The sequence below is a fragment of the Scyliorhinus torazame genome, chromosome 16 (assembly GCF_047496885.1).
Source record: "Scyliorhinus torazame isolate Kashiwa2021f chromosome 16, sScyTor2.1, whole genome shotgun sequence".
Lineage (NCBI taxonomy): Eukaryota > Metazoa > Chordata > Chondrichthyes > Carcharhiniformes > Scyliorhinidae > Scyliorhinus > Scyliorhinus torazame.
Window position 1 is genome coordinate 14,471,200 of NC_092722.1, and position 23,584 is coordinate 14,494,783.

At 49.2% G+C, this 23,584-nt stretch overlaps 1 protein-coding gene across 1 annotated transcript in view; it reads left to right on the forward strand.

The window, feature by feature from the left end:
- Window positions 1-23,584, forward strand: part of LOC140392592 (protein polyglycylase TTLL10-like) — a 185,823-nt gene that overhangs the window by 23,618 nt on the left and 138,621 nt on the right. The window contains exon 4 of the mRNA XM_072477989.1: window positions 19,884-20,521. Within this exon, the coding sequence (XP_072334090.1) occupies window positions 19,884-20,521 (638 nt within the window). The remainder of the gene's footprint in view (window positions 1-19,883; window positions 20,522-23,584) is intronic.

Sequence of the window (23,584 nt, forward strand, 5' to 3'; positions counted from 1 at the left end):
TCATTTAAATATGTGCTTGCCGGATTCTCCCGGCGCTCAGGACCTAACAGTCGCACCTGGGAGACATCACCAGGGTGCCGATTAGCACTAGCTTCCACAAACGTGGACCAGGTGTAATGACACCTTGGGGGGGTCTCCGAGGCCATTACCGACCCCCGGGTGAACGGGCATTTGGCAGCCTGGCACTTTTGCTGGCAACCGGGCACCTTGGCACTGCCAGGGTGCCTGGATGGCACTGCCAAGCTGCCAGAGGCACTGCCATGGTGCCAGGCTAACAGTGCCAAATTGCCCGGGTCCCATTATGCCCATGACAGGGACCGGGCCCGGTGGTGCCTTGCCCATAAGAGGTGGGGTAATGGGGGCTCAAGGACCCTGGAAGAGGTAAGTTGGGTGAAGTTGGGGGGCGGGGGGCCCAGAGGCGGTGGTGGGGTCGCTGTGGGTGGTCGAACGATCCGGGCTGCCTTTATAAATGGCTCCCCGTTCCATGAGCAATCTGGCGAGCCGAGATGGTGAGTGCAGGAAATGACTAAAATGCAGCCTCCGTGGGGCGTTCCAAGGCCAAACGAAATGGCAAAGTACCATTGAATAGCTGAGTCATTCTCGGTGCTGCAGGCGAACAACCCCATTGCTCAATTGTGGCCACGTCCTTTCATCGACAATTCGAGCCTATATAACACTTCTTCAGGACGACTCGAAATGGTATAAAAATACGGACTTGAAATGTTACCTTTCTGTTTCTGTCTCGATGGACACTGCCAGACCTGCTGGGTCTTACCGGTATTTTCTGTTTCCATTTCAGGTTTCCAATATCCGCAGTATTCTGCTTCAAATTTTAAGATTCTGGTCTTCCCTACAAGACAAAATAGTTTCACTTTACCCAATTTATCAACTCCTTTAATCACCTTGAACACGAGGCCAGGGTTACAAGTTAATGTTGAGGAAAAGGAAAGGCGATTTTTCAAAACCTTTTCATCCGAGTTGCTAAGAAGGTTAACTGAATTGGGCAAAATCATGTCTCGAACCAACTCAGTTCGACTCTGTAAAAATTCAGCATTTTGGTGAGAAGTGCGAAGGTGTATTGATTTATGAAAAATTTAATGAGCTTATTTGACTTTTTCTGTCCCGAGAGGTTCCCATGGTTTAAAGTTTTTTTCCAAACAAATGCAGAACCCAATGATATGAACTGTGTTGAATTTTAATTCACACCGTCAATTTGAAAATGATTCTCCTGACTTTTTAAAATTTCCTTAAACGAAGGAATATTTTACCCCAGGTGAATCATCTGAGGAAGGAGCAGTTCTCCCAAAGCCAGTGATTCGAAACAAACCTGTTGGACTTTAACCTAGTGTTGTAAGACTTCTTACTGTGCTCACCCCAGTCCAATGCCGGCGTTTCCACATGAAGGAATATTTTTCCAAAGGTTGTATGTATAAATAAATGCAAGTCTCTTATAAAGACACAATAGTTTCATCCGGTCACATTCTGGATCAGATTTAGACTTTTACCTTCAACAAAATCCTGTCTGGTTTCCTCTGCTTATAATTAGTTTGGTCACGTAGCACGAAATAGTGCAGAAAACTCTGATTGGTTTCTTGTACATTGCTATAACTGTAACAGTTACAAATAATTAATACAGTATTTATTTAACTAATGTAATCCCAAATCAGTTATTGAGTAAAGTACAACCACCATTTAACAGTTCAAATGGCAGACTTTATGGGACCATTCTTCGTAAGGAATTGTGCTTAGGCATGTTCTCAGTAGCTGGAGTTGGAATGTATGCTGCCGTTGCCTAGTGACAATTGTTTACAGCTCATTGGTTTTGCGGGGTGTGTGTGGTGGGTGGGGGGGGTAGCGGTTGGTGAAGGTGGGGGGGTGTAAGGGAGGAAGAGGAGGGGGAAATTATCTGTCCTCAACTTGTCTAGCAGGTGTCTACTGTGTGAACAGAACAAATGGTATGTTTTCTGAAACATTTGCCCAGTTTTGGTTGTAAGTATTCCGTAGTATTATATGGGTGGGTTGAGCATATTAGAATTTGCAAGTCATTTAAGTAGGGCGGGATTCTCTGAGTGCCAACGGCGAAATCGCATTTGACGATTGGCCGGAGTACCCCATTTGACGCCGGAATTGGGGGTGGTGCTTGTTTTCGGATGCTCCACCCCCTCCAAAACGGCATAATTGGGGAGTACGCCGCACGCCGTTGGGACGGGTTCAGGACGTCGCCTGAAGGCCCTCCCCCGATGCTCCGCCCCCGATGGGCCGACTGCCCGACGGCGTGGATCACTTGTGGTCTGAGCTTTCGGCAACCTCACGTGGCAGCTGCGGACTGTGTCCAGCACCTTCACAGTCGGGGGGGGGGGGGGGGAGCCGTTCCGCTGGCCAGGGTGGCTTCGGCAGGGGCTGGGGGAACTGGTGTGGGGGGTGGGGGGGGTGGCCCGGTCGGGTGTGGCAAGGGGGATTACAGGGGGGCACTGTCTGGCAGGCCGTGTCCGCTCACGGCTGGCGCCATGTTGTATGACGCGACTGCTGCGGGCCGCTGCTGTGCGCATGCGCGTCCACGGACCCGGCAATTCTCTGTCCGTATCTGCAGGGAAAGCCGGGGGGTTTACGTGGCGCGACTGCTAGCCCCCCACCGGGCGGACCATCGGTGCGGGGGCGCCGCCGACATTTTGGTCGTAATACTAGACACATGCTCCGGACATCGCCTCAAAATGGGAGAATCCAGGCCCAGTCTATGTAGAGTTAACTTCTATGGTTACAGAGTTAATTGGTTCCATCTTCCTGTGAAACAGACATCTGTCACATTGATGTTTACAGGGGCTTACTATACACAACATGAATGCCGAATTTGCTAAATAGCAACTGTGAGTGCATTTCAAAAGCAATACAGGTGCATCCCGTTTTTACGAAATGGGTCAGGGCCATGAAGAAGGATTTTCCTTAAAGATGACGTTGTATTTCCGATTAAATCTCGGAAGAAGTAGATTGGCACAAGTACTGCAGTGACAACGGAGTTTGAAGATGATCAATAACCGATATAAATTGACCTACTATGGAAAGAGACGAACAACCACAATCCAGTTCTAAAATAAATTTACATCACTGTCCCATGAGTGACACCCAATATTCACCTTGCTGTCATTACAAGTCTGTCTGTTAAAATATTTCTGGTAAACTGAGTATTACATACATTGGGGATTTACTGCGCACTGCAAGTTGCAGTTTAGGTGTTTCTGAGAAATGTGATAAGATATTACATAAATATGCATCTTTAGTCATTAAAGAGCAGACATAAAGCAAAAGTGAAGATATTTAAGATGAAAGTGCAGATAAAGCTAACTTTATTCTCCCAGCTATTTTGAAAGTTCATTTTGTACCCACCCTTGGAGAGTCTTGTGTAATGCTGAGCATCTGGCAGTGGGGCAGCATTGGCAGAGAGATGGGTGAAGATTCTCTGTAGGATTCTCCGTCGGCGGGATGCTCCGCCCCACCAGCAGCGTACCCACCACGGATGGCGTGGTCCACAATGGGAAACCCCATTGGCCGACTGCGGGACGGAGAATCCCACTGCCGGCGGGGGGTGGCCGCGCCGGAAAACAGGGCTGGAGGAGTTTGCCTTTTTATTGGTAACAGGACCGCCAAAGTACTCTAACTGGGAATTAATCCAGTTTCCTTCCTCTGCATCCTTTCCAAAGCCTCAGGATCAGCAATCACAAGAAGGCCAAAACTGGGCACAGTTTCCTAACTGAGGCTTGACCACATATCCATATCAGGACTATATAGTACCTTTTTACCTTATGGGCAATTTGCCTCAGCACCGTATTACTCATTTTGCTTCTACCAACAGATCTCATGGTTTGGTTGAGTGTGGAATGTATATATTGCATTGTTTGTAAATATTCCTAGATCTATTCGTTAGAGAGCCCCAATCTCCTTCTTTCTCCACTCGTGTTGGTACGTATCCCTGAAGGATATATCAACATTTAGTATTCATTTAGTCTGTACAATTTTTTACTTTTCAAGATTAAACATAATTTGCCAACAAGAGTCCAGTCCGCAACGTCTCTGGATCCCACTGTAGTATTTGGGCATTGTTTGCAGTTCTGACACCACTTCACCAGTGGTGACCAATCTCCAAACAGATCCCAACCCATCTCTTAACTGCTGCCTTCAACCTTCCAGCCAGTTATCCATCTAACTCACTATATTGCGGTAACGTCGGAAAATGTAATCTTGTGTAGCAGCTCTTTACATGGTATCGTGTTGAAAACTGTTCAGAAGCTTAAGTAGGTTGTGGTCATGTCTGGCATTCCTAACATGTCATCCCCTGTCCAAGCGGTCCCCCCAAGCACCTTCCTTATTATACAAATATAAAATTAATAGACCTTCAGTTATATGGGCCTGTCTTATCCCCTTTTTAAAGATTGGAACTACAATTAGCCTCCTTTGAGGATAAATAAACTAGTGTTCAATAAGCTAGTAAAGATGTGGGACTTCAGTAACGTGAGGAAGCTAGTGGTATTAGAACAAAGGTTGAATTAACTATATACAATATTTTGCTTCAGGTAGTAACTCGCTCCCACTTAAGTCTTTGCTGGGAGAACTAACCGCACCAGCCCTTGCTTTGGACAGGCTTTTATGATAGTCTTTAATGAGCTCCAGGTGGGCGGCCTCCGCCCCCTATCTGGGAAGCTCGTACTCTGCGGGTCCCACAGGGAGATCAGAAATGGTTTCCTTGTGGTCTTTGTGCGGGTTATAACCATGTCTTACTTATCTGCCTTAAGATCCTTTTAGCTGAATCTAATTGCAACCTTAGTTTGCTTTCGCCGTTCCCAGGACCCTATCTTAATTCAGTTGGATATTAGGTGACTATAGTTTGCAGAAATATTTTTGTTTACATTTTATTTGTCGTTATTCGTGACCAGTCAATGACAATGGGCTTTACTTACCAGCCTCCTGTCTATCGCTTTTGTAACATAGTTAGCTTCCATTCACACGTTATATTATTTTCATCACCACTCAACAGAGTTAAACAATTAACCTGTGCCAAATCTTCTGCCATTTTAGTAAAGATTGGTAAATTTTCAGTAACTTTGATTCCATTGGTCAAGTGAAACTTTATTTATAATATTGTGGTCACAAGGGGGCCTGATCCTAGGTTAGGCATACTATTAAGCACTAGATACAGGGTCACCTCTGGCTATCTCGTTAACAGGCTGAATCAGGAAACATTCTTATATATTTTCAACAGATTTGTGCAGCTGCACTTGTGATCACAGTAGAGGGTGAAAATTACAATCGGCTTCACTAATCCTGGGTTAGAAAGTGACGATAAATCAAGTAAGTTCCCATGCTTTATCTGAATCCAGTGGTCCCTTGCTGAAAAGTGCATGTGTAGAGCTATGAGGGTAAGGATTAGACTCACTTGGGTTCCAATTCCAAAGTTGCCAATGTTCAGCTGGTCAAATCAAGTATGAGGGACTCAGACATAATACCGTATGTTATAACCTGCCTACTTACCATTGGCTGGGGACTAATGACAATCCCACAATCCTGTGGGAGTATGAGCTTCCCCAATGAGGGGGGGGGGCGGAGAAACCATTAGTAAACTCCAAGTATAAATAAAGCTGGCCAGTTTGGAAACAGCAGGAAGGAGTGTGCAGCAAGGGAAGTTGCTGCTGCTGTTATATATATATATGTTATTGTAAATAAATGTTATTACTTTGTATCCTTAAAACTCGTGCTGGATTCTTCGTGGCCCTCACAAAACTGGCGATGAAGGTTAAAGTGAATAGCTGTCTACACTGCTGAAACCACCTCCCTGGATTTTTGTTGGATACAGGTTGGAAGTTGTTTTCTAGAAGTTGTTTTCTATTATACCAAGCCTCTGTACGGACGTTTGGACGTTTTTGATGCTGCGCTGGAAAGCTGGAACCAGTACACACAACGGATGCGTTACTATTTCCGGGCAAACAATATCACCGAAAATGAGCGCCAGGTGGTCATAGTGCTCACCGCCTGTGGCCCGCATACGTTTGGGGTGATTAGGAGCCTTACGTACCCAGCTGCGCCAGACACCAAAACATTTGATGAACTTGTGAATATAGTGGGGCAACATTTTAACCCAACCCCGTCCACGATAGTCCAGCGTTACCGGTTTAATACCGCTGAGAGGACCCCTGGAGAATCCCTTGCCGATTTTCTATCCAGGCTACGCAGGATTGCGGAGTACTGTGACTATGGTGAGACATTGTCAAAAATATTACACAACCGTTTGGTTTGCGGTATTAACAATGCAGCCACCCAGAGAAAGTTGTTAGCTGAGCCAACATTGACTTTTTAACAGGCCATTCAAATAGTATTGGCCCGAGAGAGCGCAGAACGAAGAGTGCAGGAGCTGCAGGGAATGGAAGTGCATGCCTTGGGGAGCAACCCCTTCCGTCCGAAAACGTCCCCCTGCACTCCTGCGGTACCTTGGGCGAGGCAACGTATGGATCGACGCCAGTGACCGTCGGACATTCCTCCCCGAAGGGAGCCTTCTCCAGAACCAATGGATGAGGAGCCATGTCCGTGTCAGACTTGTAGGCGCCGACCCCATCGCAGACGGCGGTCCTGGGGGCGCCAGAGGCACCGTCGTTCCGACCGAAACTGGGACCAGCCCAGGGGCCGTAACTGGGACCAGCCCAGGGGCCGTACCTTCCATGTGGATGAACCTGCGGCGACTACTCCCGAGGACGTGGAGACGGAGGATGACTGCCTGCAGCTGCATTGTGTGGCAGCTCCCCGTGTGGCCCCCATTAAGGTGGCAGTACGGGTCAATGGCCACCCGCTTGAGATGGAGTTGGACACTGGTGCAGCGGTCTCCGTGATCGCCCAGAGGACATTCGACCGCATCAAGCAGGGCATACAGACCCTTACATTAACCGACTCACAGGACAGGTTGGCCACCTACACGGGGGAACCACTGGACATTGCAGGAACTACAATGACCCCTGTTGTTTTTGGACACCAGGAGGGGCATTTCCCACTTATCGTGGTGCGCGGCCATGGACCCAGCCTGTTGGGTCGGGACTGGTTGCGCCATTTGCGGTTGCAATGGCAGCACATCCTCCAAACAGTTTCTGAAGGGTTGACTGAGGTGCTAGGACGATACCCAGATGTATTCCAGCCTGGTTTGGGGAAAATAAAAGGGGCCGTAGCCCGTATCCAAGTCGAACCAGGAGCCACGCCGCGCTATTTCCGGGCGCGCCCGGTGCCTTACGCCTTGCTCGAGAAGGTAGAAGGGGAGCTCACTCGTTTGGAGAGTTTGGGTATTATCAGGCCTGTCCATTTTGCTGACTGGGCAGCACCAATTGTACCTGTAATGAAGCCAGATGCCACAGTTCGCTTGTGTGGCGACTATAAACTTACAGTGAATACGGCTTCCCGACTCGACCGATATCCAATGCCTCGCAGAGAGGATCTCTACGCGAAGCTTGCAGGTGGACTCTCGTTCACAAAATTAGATATGAGTCACGCCTACCTGCAGTTGGAGCTGGACCCTGCCTCTCGACCAGATGTAACGATTAATACCCACCGGGGCCTGTATGAATATACATGGTTGCCCTTTGGAGTATCCTCTGCCTGCGCAATTTTTCAACATGTTATGGAGGGCGTTTTGAGAGGTTTACCACGTGTTGCTGTCTACTTAGATGACGTTTTGATTACAGGGACGTCGGAGCAGGATCATTTGGAAAATCTGGAGGCTGTCCTTAGACACCTTTCGGAGGCTGGAGTCCGTTTACGTCGCACAAAGTGCGTATTTCAGGCAAAGGAAGTAGTCTACCTAGGTTATCGGGTGGACCGCGAAGGTTTGCACCCCGTCGCAGAGGAGGTGCGCGCAGTTCAACAGGGCCCCGCCCCGACTGACACTTCGCATCTTCGTTCTTTTCTCGGTCTCGTAAACTATTACGGGAAGTTCCTCCCCAATCTGGCAACTACGCTGGCCCCTTTGCACCTTCTGCTAAAGAAAAATCACACCTGGGTTTGGGGTCAGCCGCAAGAAACCGCTTTCCGGCGGGTAAAGCAACAATTGTCATCGTCTGAGTTACTAACCCACTATGATCCTGGAAAGCCTTTGCTCGTCACATGTGATGCATCCCCGTATGGTATTGGGGCTGCCCTGTCCCACAAGATGGAGAACGGGGCTGAGCGACCGATAGCTTTTGCCTCCCGCACATTGACTGCAGCGGAGAAAAAGTATGCGCAGATCGAGAAGGAGGGCCTGGCAGTAGTTTTTGCGGTGAAACGCTTCCACCAGTACGTGTATGGCCGCCATTTCACTATCGTGACTGATCATAAGCCTCTGCTGGGACTTTTCAGAGAGGATAAGCCAATACTGCCCATTGCTTCTGCACGGATCCAGCGCTGGGGTTTGTTGCTTGCTGCATACGAGTATTCTCTGGAGCACAAACCAGGTACGCAGATAGCAAATGCCGACGCACTGAGCCGATTGCCTTTATCGACCGGCCCCATGTCGACCCCCACGACCGGTGAGGTGGTTGCAACCCTAAATTTTATGGACACCTTGCCAGTCACGGCATCACAGATCCGTGAGTGGACCCAGACGGAGCCAGTCCTGTCAAAGGTTCGGCACATAGTCCTGTATGGTGGGCAGCATAGACAGCTCCCAGGCGAGTTGCGGGCATTTTCCTCCAAGCTGTCAGAATTCAGCGTGGAAGACGGCATCCTCTTGTGGGGGACGTGTGTGATTGTCCCGGAAAAAGGCCAGGAGCTGATACTAACAGACTTGCACAATGGGCATCCAGGTGTGACCAAAATGAAAATGTTGGCCCGGAGTTATGTCTGGTGGCCAGGCCTCGACACCGACATTGAGAAGGTGGCCCAAAACTGCTCCATTTGCCAGGAGCATCAGAAGCTTCCGCCGGCCGCGCCCCTACATCACTGGGAATGGCCAGGGCGGCCTTGGGCACGCTTGCATGCAGATTCCGCAGGCCCTTTTCAAGGATCCATGTTCCTTCTATTAATTGACGCCCAGTCTAAATGGCTGGAGGTGCATAAGATGCAGGGGACAACGTCCTGCGCAACAATTGAAAAGATGCGTTTGTCGTTTAGTACGCATGGCCTCCCCGAGGTGCTGGTCACGGATAACGGCTCTCCATGCACGAGTGAGGAGTTTGCGAGGTTCACAAAGATGAACGGCATATGCCATATCCGCACTGCCCCTTACCACCCGGCTTCAAATGGGTTGGCAGTGCAGACATTCAAAAGAGGCCTAAAGAAGCAGTCTTCCGGATCAATGGACACGAGACTGGCTCGCTTTTTGTTTACGTATAGGACCACCCCCCATGCGGTGACTGGGGTATCTCCTGCAGAACTCCTAATGGGCCGGAGACTTCGCACCCGCCTTAGTATGGTTTTCCCGGACATTGACGCAAAGGTACGCCGCACACAAGAACGGCAGGGACAGGGATTTTCTCGGCATCGGCCGATTCGGCAGTTTGCGCCCGGTGACCCAGTGTTCGTTTGGAATTTTGCTGGTGGTGCCCAGTGGGTTCCTGGTGTAATCTTTCGCCAAACGGGCCCTATATCTTACCAGGTGCAAGCCCAGGGTCGTCTCCAGCGCAAACATGTAGACCACGTTCGGTCCAGAAGACTATCCCCTCAAAAGATTCCCCGCCCCCGGAGCTCATTTCTACAGCCACAGAGACCAGAGACAAGGGAAGGTAGTCCTCACAATCTTCCACTGGTGCCTCACTCAAAGCCTGCGCAGGTCATTACGGAACCGAATGGAGATAGAGACGCTGACATGACGGAGGCAGCAGACTCTGACTCCGAGATGGAGACACAGGATGCATCAGAGGGGGAATCCTCGGGTCCACGGGCCGAGGATGTACAACCGTTGCGCTGTTCATCACGGAAGCGCAGGTCTCCGTCTCGTTACACGCCGCCTGATCCAGCGCCGCGTGCAAATGGTGTCCGGCCTGCGGCAAAACGAGTCCGACGCCCTCCTTCGCCAGGGTCTTCGGTGGATTCCTTGGACTTTGGGGGGGAGGGATGTTATAACCTGCCTACCTACCATTGGCTGGGGACTAATGACAATCCCACAATCCTGTAGGAGTATGAGCTTCCCCAATGAGGGGGGGCGGAGAAACCATTAATAAACTCCAAGTATAAATAAAGCTGGCCAGTTTGGAAACAGCAGGAAGGAGTGTGCAGCAAGGGAAGTTGCTGCTGCTGTTATATATATGTTATTGTAAATAAATGTTATTACTTTGTATCCTTAAAACTCGTGCTGGATTCTTCGTGGCCCTCAGAAAACTGTATATTTTCATAATATATATAGATTTGTTCATTGGGCAAACACCTTTAAAATGACTAAACCTATGTCTGTCTGTGACCACCGAACAAAATAGTCTACCTGGCAATTCTGGGGGGACGTGCATCTCATTATCTCTGAGGAGCCACTACCAATTGCCGGCGAACTGCACAAGCTCATATTCAAAGAGAGCTATACAAAGGCCATCTGCATTTAATAACTCAGACTGGCCAAAATGAGATGGATCATCTACTAAGACAAAGGCCCCACAACCTTCCTCTAAATTTCTAATGGCTGACACTTTAACAGTCTTTGGAATCCAAATGATGGATACACATCCTTTGTCAAAGATGTTGGGGAGGTGGGGGTCATGTGACATGTGCCTCTGGCATGTGGAACACGTAATATTACTTCCGGTCGCGCTATGAAGGAGTAAGTCGCACATTTGGTGGCTCCCGCTCGGGTCGGACGTTTGGACCTTTCCCCCGTTTTCTACCGGACTTGAATTGAAAAATTGATGACAGAGACAATTATGTACTGAATTCCCACATCAGTGCATGGAGAGGAGGACTAGAAGTGCTCGCAAAGGCAGAAACAGAAAGACAGAGAAGGCTTGGGCTGAAGCTGCAGCGGGAGACAGCATGGCGGAGGACCGGACCTCTGGTTTATCGACCCAGCGGTCAATGGAGCAGCTGATGCAAGTTATTCAGGAAGGCTTCGCTAAGCAGAAACTTGACTGCTTGGACCCGATAAAAGAGTCAAATGAGCGGATGGAGCTTAGATTGGATGCCCAAGATCGAGTGATCCAGAAAGTAGAGAAGGCGCTGGCTGACCAGGAGGAACATCAGACTGCGGTGGAGCTGGAGGTGGGGATGCTGAGAGACCAGCAGAAAAAGCTCCTGGAGAAGGTGGAGGACCTAGAGAATAGGTCCCGCCGGCAGAACTTGAGAAATATTGGGCTCCTGGAGGGGTCCGAAGGAGCGGACGCTGGGGCATACATTGCGGACATGTTTGAGAAGCTGCTGAGGGATGGAGCATTCTCCCGACCCTTGGAGGTGGACAGAACTCACAGAGCACTCGCGAGGAAGCCGCGAACGGGAGACCCCCTGAGGGCAATGGTGGTGAGATTCCACAGGTACTTGGATAAGGAGCTCATTCTACAGTGGGCCAAGCAAACATGGAGCTGCAAATGGGACAACAGTATCCTGCGGATCTACCAAGACCTGAGTGTGGAGGTGGCCGGGAGAAGAGCGGGCTTTAACCAGATCAGGTCGACCCTTTTTAAGCAAAAGGTGAAGTTCGGACTGTTGTATACGACCCGTCTCTGGGTCACGCACGAGGAACAGCACTTTTATTTCGAGTTGCCTGAGATCGCGCTGGACTTAGCGAAAAGGAAAGGACTGGTTGTGGACTGAGAACTTTTGAACTTTGCTGCAGTTTTCATGTTTTTTAAAAAACAGTTTCTCGTTTTGCGGTTTGTGGATGCTGTCTGTAATGCCTTCTGTATTGATTTGGGGCCAGTGGCAGAGATGAGTAAGTTAAGGTTTACATTTGCACTGATGGGGGATGGAGGTGTGCTTGTTTAAATTTTGGATCTCTTACTTGATCTTTGTTAGCGTTTTTTTTTCTTCCTGTTTTTTCTGTCGGGCAATTGTGTTGGGATTGTTTGTCATTGGAATATGTATGTGTGAGTGGAGGGGGAGGGGACAATAGGTGGGAGACTTTTCGGCGCCAGGGGTGGGCGCCACCAAGCTAGCTGGGCGGGCTAGCTCACGGAAGCGTAGTGGGGGGTGTCCATATGTTAGGTTTATTAAAGGGGTTGAGTTATAGTGTGTTGTTACTAGGGGGGGAGGGGAGGAAAATGATCTGCTGATGAGGGAGGGACATGTGCCGAGGGACTGAGAGGAGGTTGGGGGCGGAGGCTGCCTGGGGGCGGGCCGGTGGAGGCGCGGAGCATGGACTGGAGGCGGGCCCAAAAAAGGGAATGGCTGATCGGCGAAAGTGGTGGGGGGGAGGCAATGAGCCCCCCAACTAGGCTGATCACCTGGAATGTTTGAGGGTTAAACGGGCCGGTCAAGAGGGCACGTGTGTTTGCGCATCTTTGGGGACTGAAGGCGGACGTGGTAATGTTGCAGGAGACGCACCTTAGAGTAGCTGACCAGATTAGATTGAGGAAAGGCTGGGTCAGTCAGGTCTTTCACTCGGGACTAGATTCAAAGACTAGAGGGGTCGCGATCCTGATCAATAAGCGGGTGGTATTTGAGGCTGGGAGAATAGTTTCAGATGTAGGAGGTCGGTACATTATGATCAGTGGCAAACTGGAGGGCGTGCAGGTGGTATTAGTAAATGTGTATGCGCCAAATTGGGACGATGTGGAGTTTATAAAGAGGATACTGGGGAAGATACCGGACCTGAACTCACACAGGTTGGTCATGGGAGGAAACTTCAACACAGTTATTGACCCTGGATTGGACCGGTCAAGCTCGAAAACAGGCAGGGTGGCAGCAATGGCAAAGGAACTAAAAGGGTTCATGGAGCAGATGGGGGTGGGGTGGGGGGGGGGGTGTCCATGGAGATTTGGGAAGCTGAGGGTGAAGGAGTTCTCCTTCTACTCACACGTGCATGAAGTGTACTCCCGGATTGATTTCTTCATTTTGAGCAGGGCCTTACTGGCAGGGGTGGTGGACATGGGCTACTCGGCGATCACAGTCTCAGACCATGCACCACACTGGGTTGACCTGCAGGTTGGTAAAGACAGTAACAGCGCCCGCAATGGAGGTTAGATGTGGGACTTTTGGCTGACGAAGGGGTGTGCGAGCGGCTGAGGAAATGTATTCAGAGCTACCTGCAGGTCAACGACATGGGGGAAATTTCAGCAGCGGTGGACTGGGAAGCACTGAAGGCGGTGGTCAGAGGGGAGCTGATCTCGATACGGGCCCACAGGGAGAAGGTGGACAGGGCAGAGACGGACCGACTGGTAAAGGAGATACTACAGATCGATAGGAGGTATGCGGAGACCCCAGAGGCAGGGCTTTTAAGGGAATGGCGGAGGCTACAGGCGGAGTTCGGCTTGTTAACCACAGGGAGGACAGTGGAGCAGCTGAGAAAAGTGAAGGGGGTGATCTATGAGCATGGAGAGAAGGCCAGCAGAATGCTTGCAATGCAGCTTAGAAAGAGGGAGGCAGCCAGGGAAATAGGGAAACAAAGAACAAAGAACAAAGAAATGTACAGCACAGGAACAGGCCCTTCGGCCCTCCAAGCCCGTGCCGACCATGCTGCCCGACTAAACTACAATCTTCTACACTTCCTGGGTCCGTATCCTTCTATTCCCATCCTATTCGTATATTTGTCAAGATGCCCCTTAAATGTCCCTATCGTCCCTGTTTCCACTACCTCCTCCGGTAGCGAGTTCCAGGCAAGTAAAGGATGGAGATGGGAATCAGGTTGGAGATTCAGCAGGGGTGAATAAGGCGTTTAGGGATTTCTACAGTAGGCTGTATATGGTGGAACCCCCTACGGGGCCGGAGGGGATGAGACACTTCTTTTGCGGGCTGAATTTCCCAAAGGTGGACGGGGAGCTGGTAGAAGGGCTGGGGGCCCCGATCGGGTTGGAAGAGATAGTGGAGGGTCTGAAGGCCATGCAGTCGGGTAAATCCCCGGGGCCGGACAGGGTCCCAGTGGAGTTCTATAAAATGTTCTCTGGGATATTGGGACCATTGTTGATGAGGATGTTCAATGAGGCAAGGGAGAGAGGGGTGCTGCCCCCGACAATGTCACAGGCCACGATTTCGCTGATTCTGAAGCGGGACAAGAACCCTGTGTGGGTCCTACAGGCCGTTATCCCTGTTGAATGTGGGCGCCAAACTGCTGGCCAGAATTTTGTCCTCCAGGATTGAGGATTGTGTTCCGGACATTATTGGGGAGGACCAGACGGGGTTTGTTAAGGGTAGGCAGTTGGTGGCCAATATAAGAAGGCTATTAAATGTGGTCACGATGCCCCCGGAAGGTAGGGAGGTGGAGGTAGTGATCGCAATGGGCGCAGAGAAGGCCTTTGATTGAGTAGAATGGGAATATCTGTGGGAGGTACTGGGACGGTTCGGATTTGGGCGGGGCTTTATTGACTGTGTCAGGTTGCTGTGTCAGGCTCCTGTGTCAAGCGTACGGACGAATAGGACAACATCGGACTATTTTAGACTGCACCGGGGGACGAGACAGGGATGCCCCCTTTCCCCACTGTAGTTCGCGCTCGCTATAGAGCCGCTGGCAATTGCTCTGAGAGCCTCAAGGGGCTGGTCCGGGGACGGGAGCAGTGGGAGGGGGGGGTGGAGCACAGAGTCTTGCTTTATGCAGACGACCTGCTTCTGTATGTATCGGACCCAATAGAGGGGATGGAAGAAACCATGAGGATTCTAGGGGAATTTGGCCGGTTTTCGGGGTATAAGCTAAATATGGGGAAAAGTGAGATGTTTGCGGTCCAGGCGAGGGGACAGGAGAGGCGATTGGGGGAGCTGCTGTTTAGATTAGTAGGGGGAAGCCTTAGGTATCTAGGCATCCAAGTGGCACGGGAATGGGACCGGCTGCATAAATTAAATCTGGCCCGGCTAGTCGACCAAATGAAGGACGATTTTCGGAGGTGGGACGCTCTCCCGTTGTCATTAGCTGGGAGGGTGCAGACGGTGAAGATGACGGCCCTCCCGAGATTCCTGTTCGTGTTTCAATGTATCCCCATCTTTATTCCGCGGTCCTTTTTTAAACAGGTCAACAAAGTGATCACTGGCTTTGTTTGGACGGGCAAGTCCCTGCGAGTAAGGAAGGTAATGCTTGAGCGGAGTCGGGGAGAGGGCGGGCTGGCGCTGCCAAATTTTAGTAACTATTACTGGGCGGCAAATATAGACATGATCAGGAAGTGGGTGGTGGGGGAGGGTCGGCATGGGAGCGTATGGAGGCGGCTTCATGGAAGGGCACCGGTTTGGGGGTGTTGGTAACTGTGCCTCTGCCGTTCCCACCGGCACGGTACTCCACCAGCCCCGTGGTGGTGGCGGCCCTGAGAGTCTGGGGGCAATGGAGGAGGCATGTGGGAGCAGAGGGAGCATCGGTTTGGTCTCCAATCTGTAATAATCACCAGTTTGCCCCAGGAAGTATGGATGGGGGGTTCCGGATATGTCGGAGAGCAGGGATTGAGAGGATGGGGGAGATGTTTATAGAGGGGAGCTTTCCGAGTATGAGGGCGCTGGAGGAGAAGTTTGGGTTGGCGAGGGGAAACAAATTCAGGTATCTGCAGGTGCGAGACTTCCTACGTAAACAGATATCAACCTCCCCACTCCTACCGCTAGGGGGATTCAGGACAGGGTAGTTTCCAGAGGGTGGGTAGGAGAAGGGAGCATCTCAGACATTTACAAGAAACTTATGGGGTCAGAGGAGATGCAGACCGAGGAGCTGAAGTGCAAGTGGGAGGAGGAGCTGGGAGAAGAGATAGAGGATGGTCTATGGGCGGTCACGTTGAGTAGAGTCAACGCGTCCACAACATGTGCCAGAATCAGCCTGATCCAATTCAAGGTCATTCATCGGGCTCACATGACAGTGGTCCGGATAAGCAGATTCTTGGGGTGGAAGACAGGTGCGCAAAGTGTGCAGGAGGGCCATCAAACATGTTCTGGACATGTCCAAAGCTCAGGGGATTTTGGCAGGGGTTTGCAGGTGTCAGAGATGGTGATTTTCGGGGTGTCGAAAGACCCGGGAATCCAGGAGGAGAAAGAGGCAGACGTTCTGGCCTTTGCTTCTCTGATAGCCCGGAGACGGATACTATTAGCTTGGAGGGACTCAAAGCCCCCGAAGTCAGAGACCTGGCTATCTGACATGGCTAGCTTTCTCTGTTTAGAGAAAATTAAGTTCGCCATGAGAGGGTCAATGTTAGGGATCTCCCGGAGGTAGCAACCGTTCGTCGACTTCTTTGCGGAAAATTAATCGTCAGCAGAAGGGGGGGGGGGGGGGGTTAGTTTAGCTTAGAGTAGGGGGTTAATAAAGGTGGGACCTGTCAGGAAGGGAGACAGACGGCTTTTGCACTATGCTTATAGTTTCATGCACATTCTTTATTTTGTTGTTGTAAAACCAAAAATACCTCAATAAAATGTTTACAAAAAGAAAAAGAACATGTAATATTGCCTTGCTGAACTGAAAAATTCAGCTTGCTGTTTCTCATCTAATAGCAACCTCACAGATAAGGATCTCTCCCCAGATGGAATACCTGCACCCCCCCCCCCCCCCGCCCCCCCCATCCACATTGCTTTTGTATCATCACCTACAAGACTGACTCATCTCAGCATGCCTATCTCAGTATCAATACCACCGAAAAAATGATTTTTAAAGAAATAATTCATGGAATGAGGGGGTCGCGGGCTAGGCCGGCTTTAATTGCCCATCCCTAATTGCCCGTGAGAAGATGGCGTTGAGCTCCCTTCTTGAACTGCTGCAGTCCATGTGGTGTAGGTGCACCCACAGTGCTTTCACAGAGGGAGTTCCAGAATTTTTACCCAGCAACAGTGAAGGAACGGCGATATATTTCCAAGTCCGGATGGCGAGTGGCTTGGAGGGAACTTCCAGGTGGTGGTGTTTCCAGGTGTCTGCTGCTCTTGTCCTTCTAGATACTAGTGGTCGTGGGTTTAAGAGGTGCTGTCTGAAGAATCTTGGTGAGTTCCTGCAGTGCATCTTGTAGATGGTGCACACGACTGCCACTGTGTGTCGGTGGCAGAGGGAACGAATGTTTGTGGATGCGGTACAAATCACATTGGCTGGATTACCCGAATTTTCCAGAATTGGTTTTCAGCCTACCATCTCTGTGATGGAATACCTCATTGGACTTCAATTTTGGACTCTGAAACTCACGGGAACCACTATTTATTTCCGATGCACTGGAAAACCTTATTTTCTCTATATCCCTCTCCTTACAGTTGGTGTTTAGAGGTGGTGTTGTGGACTCCTCCTGCGTTTTGAGTGTGTACAAGTAAAGTAACCCTTTGAGCTCACCCTGTCTCGTGTCTGCTGTGGGGTTATTAATAGAAAGTTGGATGACACAGAAACCGAGTGTTTGGGAAATACGTCACAACATATAGAGAGGGAAACAAAACCAAAAACCTTTCTATTTATGGACAAGTATGAGGGGATGTATTAATGCTGCTTAAGATTAACCCCCCCCCCCAATCTCTGTAATACAAGCCTGCTGACAACCACACATGTTTGATCAGGTACAAGCATTGTGGATAGCACAATTCCTTCACAGCTCCAGACTCCCAGGTTCGATTCAGGCTTGGGTCACTGTCTGTGCGGAGTCTGCATATCCTCCCCGTGTGTGCGTGGGTTTCCTCCGGGTACTCCGGTTTCCTCCCACAGTCCAAAGATGTGCAGGTTAGGTGGATTGGCCATGATAAATTGCCCTTAGTGTTCACAATTGCCCTTAGTGTCCAAAATTGCCCTTAGTGTTGGGTGGGGTTACTGGGTTATGGGGATAGGGTGGAGGTGTTGACCTTGGGTGGGGTGCTCTTTCCGGGAGCCAGTGCAGACTCGATGGGCCGAATGGCCTCCTTCTGCACTGTAAATTCTATGATTCTATACTGGAGGGAAACTCTGGATAAATCACCACTTTATAATGAAAGGAGTAAAACTGAAAAAATGATCAGACTCATCTCTTTACTTGGCTCTGGTTCATTCGAGAGATTCGAAAAATAAATAATACATTTTCAGGAACTATTACCAAACCAAAAATTGTGACTGGTGACTAAATATTTCCTTGGAATCGCCTTGCCTCTTTGGTTTAGAAATTCACGTTGCACTACATTTCAAAAAAAAGTTTTGTAAACTGATCTAATTTTACATTCCAGGAAGATACAAAGAGTATCGGTTCACTAACCGGATTAGCTGTCAAATTGAATTGTAAACCAGCAGAATTTGTGAAAAGCTTTCTTTGAATGTGAAGTTTGAATGAAAATGTAATACAAGCGCTTCCATTGAATGCCAGTGCTATTTTATTTCCTCCTCCAGATTGTGGGCTTTCATATTTACTTTTCCTTTGAACGTTATGATGTCCTTTCGTGTTGAAAATGTCGGTAGTTCCCTTCCCACCTGAAACATTGCACATTTCTAATGAGTTGAGAGGAAGCTGTTTCTACACAGCATCATATAGCAGGCAAGGAGGTCATTCAGCTCGTATACCTGTGCCAGCTCTTTGAAACATTGTCAGGAAGATATGACCTTAACCCTCCAGGTCCCATTCCTATTGGGTGTTTTAAACTGCTAATCTTCGCAAGTCCTGGAAAATACGAGCTGGCTTGCAGCCAGCTACAGGAGGCACAAATGTCCAGAACTGCAACACGAGTGAAAATGTTAAATGCTGCATGATTTAAAAGCAATTTCAAACGATCTATGTAAGTTGTTGTGACTTGCCAATGACAGGGGGAGAGTTCACCTGCTAACTGCTACCGTAGTATCAAGACAAGCAAAGATAGACTAGAGAAGACACTATGGTCTGTGCAGCCCATCTCACACAATTGCACTACTTTGCGTATCACAACGGGCCCAATATTAACTCTGCAAATGGATGGGTTTCGAATGAATTAAAATTACACTCCCAGTCCATCCAGACGTCATGTGGAAGAGGCAAGAAACCTTGATTAAAAATGAAGGCCAATTAGAAGGAAAAGCCTTGTCTCATCTCCGTAAGCATTCCAACATTTGAAGCAATCAGAAATAGTCCGGGAGACCAACTGACCCTAATTAATGTTGTACGGTATCTAACTCTTGTACAAGATAATTTTGGCTTCAGACAGAAAGAGTTCCAGCTTTTGCTTGAAGGAATTACTTAAACCGATGATTAAAAGGCCGCAAATTTAAACTGTGAGTGTGTAACAGGCAATCATTAAAATATAGCAAAGACAGGGCAGCATGGTGGCACAGTGGTTAGCACTGCTGTCTCACGGCGCCGAGGTCCCAGGTTCGATCCCGGCTCTGGGTCACTGTCCATGTGGAGTTTGCACATTCTCCCCGTGTTTGCGTGGGCTTCGCCCCCACAACCCAAAAATGTGCAGGGTAGGTGGATTGGCCACGCTAAATTGACCCTTAATTGGAAAAAATGAACTGAGTACTCTAAATTTATTTTTAAAAATATAGCAAAGACTTTAAAAAAAATATGGATAGATTGTAAAGTCAATGAAGGATGCTAGGGTAAGAATGCAGTATTTTAGAGAGTGGTAAGCTGTGATTCTCTACAGAATTAATTACAGACCTCTATGCTATTGTGGGCAGATGTCATGGAGTCTTCCCTCAAGGGACACAATTGAGAATCAACCTGAATCACTATCTTACCAAGTCACAGCAGCTAGCACTTGAGAGCAGCTTTAGGAACAGGTCACTCTGTCAGGGATGGTGGAGGGAACTCCGAGACACGATGAGCGAGAATACATTAAGAAAAGTGTCTCAGCTTCAAAACCAGGAATGAATACCAGTGCTTGAATTGATATTCATTGTTGGACCAAGTATATCAAGTGTTTAAAATTGTTTTTTTTTTGCTTACCAGCCATTGCAGTGAGCATAAGTGGAACGGACCTACACGTCTTCCTGGAAAAAGATCTATCTTCTCGTTGGGGGACGAGGGTGTAGCTGCAGATGAACGGCTTAATATTGAAAACCTAAACTTTCAACAAACACAAGCACTGAAAGAAACAACGAGGAAACCTCAGACATTTAGAGAACCCATGATAGTGCCATGTGATTCCAGCATGGCAATTTCTACAAGTTCCCAGATTGAACCCTTAGCAATGAAGTCAAAGACCACAAAACAGAGAGAAAATGAGCTGAAAGCAACAAGAGATATGGAGACATCCAAAACACACGCCTCTGTTTCCAGACCAAATGCACATGTGAACCTCAGTGAGGATATCCAAGAGGCGTCACCCAAAGAAATAATTCACCTGGCGGCTGATAACACTGGAGTAAGCATCAGTCAGACAAATTACATCACTGGAGCCCCGATGAACCAGTGTTTGGCAGATTCTGCGAATGTAGACACAGACGGAGGGGCAGAGGGCAAGAAGGTGAAAATGGCAGTAAAACCAGAGGGGAAGAAGAAAAAGAGGAAACAGCCACTGGATCAAGGAACAGAGGTTGTGGAGAATCAGGTGACCAAGACGTCAGCACCTGATCCAAGCCATTCAGGTGTGATTACTGTTAGATTTACTCAGCATGAATTTCGGTGTGTTTTTTTGGCATTATTGCTTGCCTTAGCCTTTGAACTCCTTGCAGTGTATCTATTTGTGTTGTAGGAATGTAATACACAAGCTGAAATGTATTTAGCAGCATGAGTAAGGGACCAATTTAGAACTTGCTTGTGCCCAACATATTTTGCACCTGTTTTACCACAATATATTGCACAAATTGAAACCTCCGACATATCTCAATCCTCTGCCCCTCTGGCATCAGTTTCTTGCTCAGTCCTTCTCCCCCTTTCATAGAATTTACAGTGCCGAAGGAGGCCATTCGGTCCATCGAGTCTGCACCGGCTCTTGGAAAGAGCACCCTACCCAAGGTCAACACCTCCACCCTATCCCCATAACCCACTAACCCCACCCAACACTAAGGGCAATTTTGGACACTAAGGGCAATTTATCATGGCCAATCCACCTAACCTGCACATCTTTGGACTGTGGGAGGAAACCGGAGCACCTGGAGGAAACCCACGCACACACGGGGAGGATGTGCAGACTCCGCACAGACAGTGACCCAAGCCAGAATCGAACCTGGGACCCTGGAGCAGTGAAGCAATTGTACTAACCACAATGCTACCGTGCTGCCCTTCCTTTACCATTAGCGACTATGCCTTCTGTCACTTTAGTATCATTTTGATTGCTTCCATAAATTTCTGTCCCTTCGCTTCCTTTAAGAGACTCCTTAAACCCCACCTCTTTGACCAACTTTAAGTCACCTCTCCTAATCTTTTCTATGGAGTCATTGTTTGTTTCCCTCAAGTCTCTTGTGAGGTGCCTTGGGATATTTCTCAATGTTGAAGGCAAATGTAAATGTGATTTGATTTTTTCAGTGGAAGCCCATCCCTGTTAAACACACCAGATATATAAGCCGCAGAATTGGGCTCCAAAGTGCGTGTGGTTTCGACACAGTGGGTGCTCTGTTGGTACCAAAATGCTGTGCACATGCATGTGCTCACTTCCAACATGGCCCCCACCAAGCGCCATCTTGATGACTTGAGTTAACACGGGAATTAAGAGCTTTCACTGCAAGTATGTAGAGGATGCAGATTATGACGTCAGCCATTCCAGCTCAAGATCTCTTTTAACCTTTCACAGCTGACATGCATTCAGCAACTGGAAGGACCCCTCCCAACAGGGCTACCTAAAGCGATCATCAACAACTTGCTAGTTAGTTGCTGATTACTTTATGCCAACCCTGGGTTTGTGGAAGTGATGGGTGTTGCCAACAATTGGTGAGGTCGCCGGGGACTGCAGCTGTATATGGAGAAGGCGGTTGTGATTTCAAGGACTCTGGTCGCATCACTTGAAACTTAAGCAGGCGTAATTGGGAGCAATCCCCTTTGGCCGATGGAACTGAGGCACAGATACAAGGACAAACTGCGAGCAGAGGGAGGAGGAAATGGGGTAGAAGAGTTTTCAGCAGGAGACCTTATCCATCCAGGGTCATTACGGGTCATTCCCGTAACAGCCTCCCCGAACAGGCGCTGAAATGTGGTGACTAGGGGCTTTTCACAGTAACTTCATTTGAAGCCTACTTGTGACAATAAGCGATTTTCATTTCATTTCATCTGGGCGTATTTCACCTGCTCCGACCTAAGCCAGGAACTGTGTGTGCACCATCTTTGCTTCACAGAGAAGGTGCCCACAAAACACTGTCATCACTTGAAAGCAGACCTGTGGCCACAGAGCAGGGCAAGAGCAGGGCTACCAGTGGCAGTATAGGTGAATGTGGTCCTGAATTTCGATGCATCAGGATCCTCCCAGGCTGAAACAGGCAAAATATTGAACTTTTTGCAGTTTAACATCCAATGCTGCTTGAGAGAGGTGACAGAGGCTCTTTTAGCCAGGAGAGGGGGGGTCATTGTGTTTTCCCTGAACAGGAAGAGTGTGCACGTGATTTTGTCGGGATAGTGGACCTCTTGACAATGCAGGGTGCCATCGATTGCACAGTGGCTCTGTGGACGCAGAATCTTATTACTGAAACCAGAAAGCTAACCACTACACCAAATCAAAGAGTAGTTGCCTACCTCTCCACACCGGAATCATTATTGCACTCTGCATTCCAAACATATTTGACCAGCATGCATGTAAAGAGAGCTATCCTTCCATAAGAAACATCATTAAGGAGACCATTGGGGTACTGAAGCAGTGGTTCACTGCCACTACCTCCAGAGAGGAGCCCTCTAGTATTCTGTGGAACAGGTGTTTAGATTCATTGTGGTCCACTGCATGCTCCACATCCTGGTCACTCTCCGCAGCCCTGGTCACTCTCCATATCCTGGTCACTCTACACATCCTGGTCACTCTACACATCCTGGTCACTGACTCCGCAGCCCTGGTCACTCTCCGCATCCTGGTCATTCTCCACATCCTGGTCACTCTCCACATCCTGGTCACTCTCCACATCCGGTTCACTCCAAACATCCTGGTCACTCTCCACATCCTGGTCACTCTCCGCAGCCCTGGTCACTCTAAATATCCTGGTCACTCTCCGCACCCCTGGTCACTCTCCACATCCTGGTCACTCTCCACATCCTGGTCACTCTCCACATCCTGGTCACTCTCCGCATCCTGGTCACTCCAAACATCCTGGTCACTCTCTGCATCCTGGTCCCTCTCCGCATCCTGGTCACTCTCCACATCCTGGTCACTCTCCACATCCTGGTCACTCTCCACGGCCCTGGTCACTCTCCATATCTTGGTCGTCACTCTCCACATCCTGGTCACTCTCCACGGCCCTGGTCACTCTCCGCATCCTGGTCACTCTCCGCATCCTGGTCACTCCAAACATCCTGGTCACTCTCCACATCCTGGTCCCTCTCCGCATCCTGGTCACTCTCCACATCCTGGTCACTCTCCACATCCTGGTCACTCTCCACGGCCCTGGTCACTCTCCACGGCCCTGGTCACTCTCCATATCCTGGTCGTCACTCTCCACATCCTGGTCACTCTCCACGGCCCTGGTCACTCTCCACGGCCCTGGTCACTCTCCATATCCTGGTCACTCTCCGCA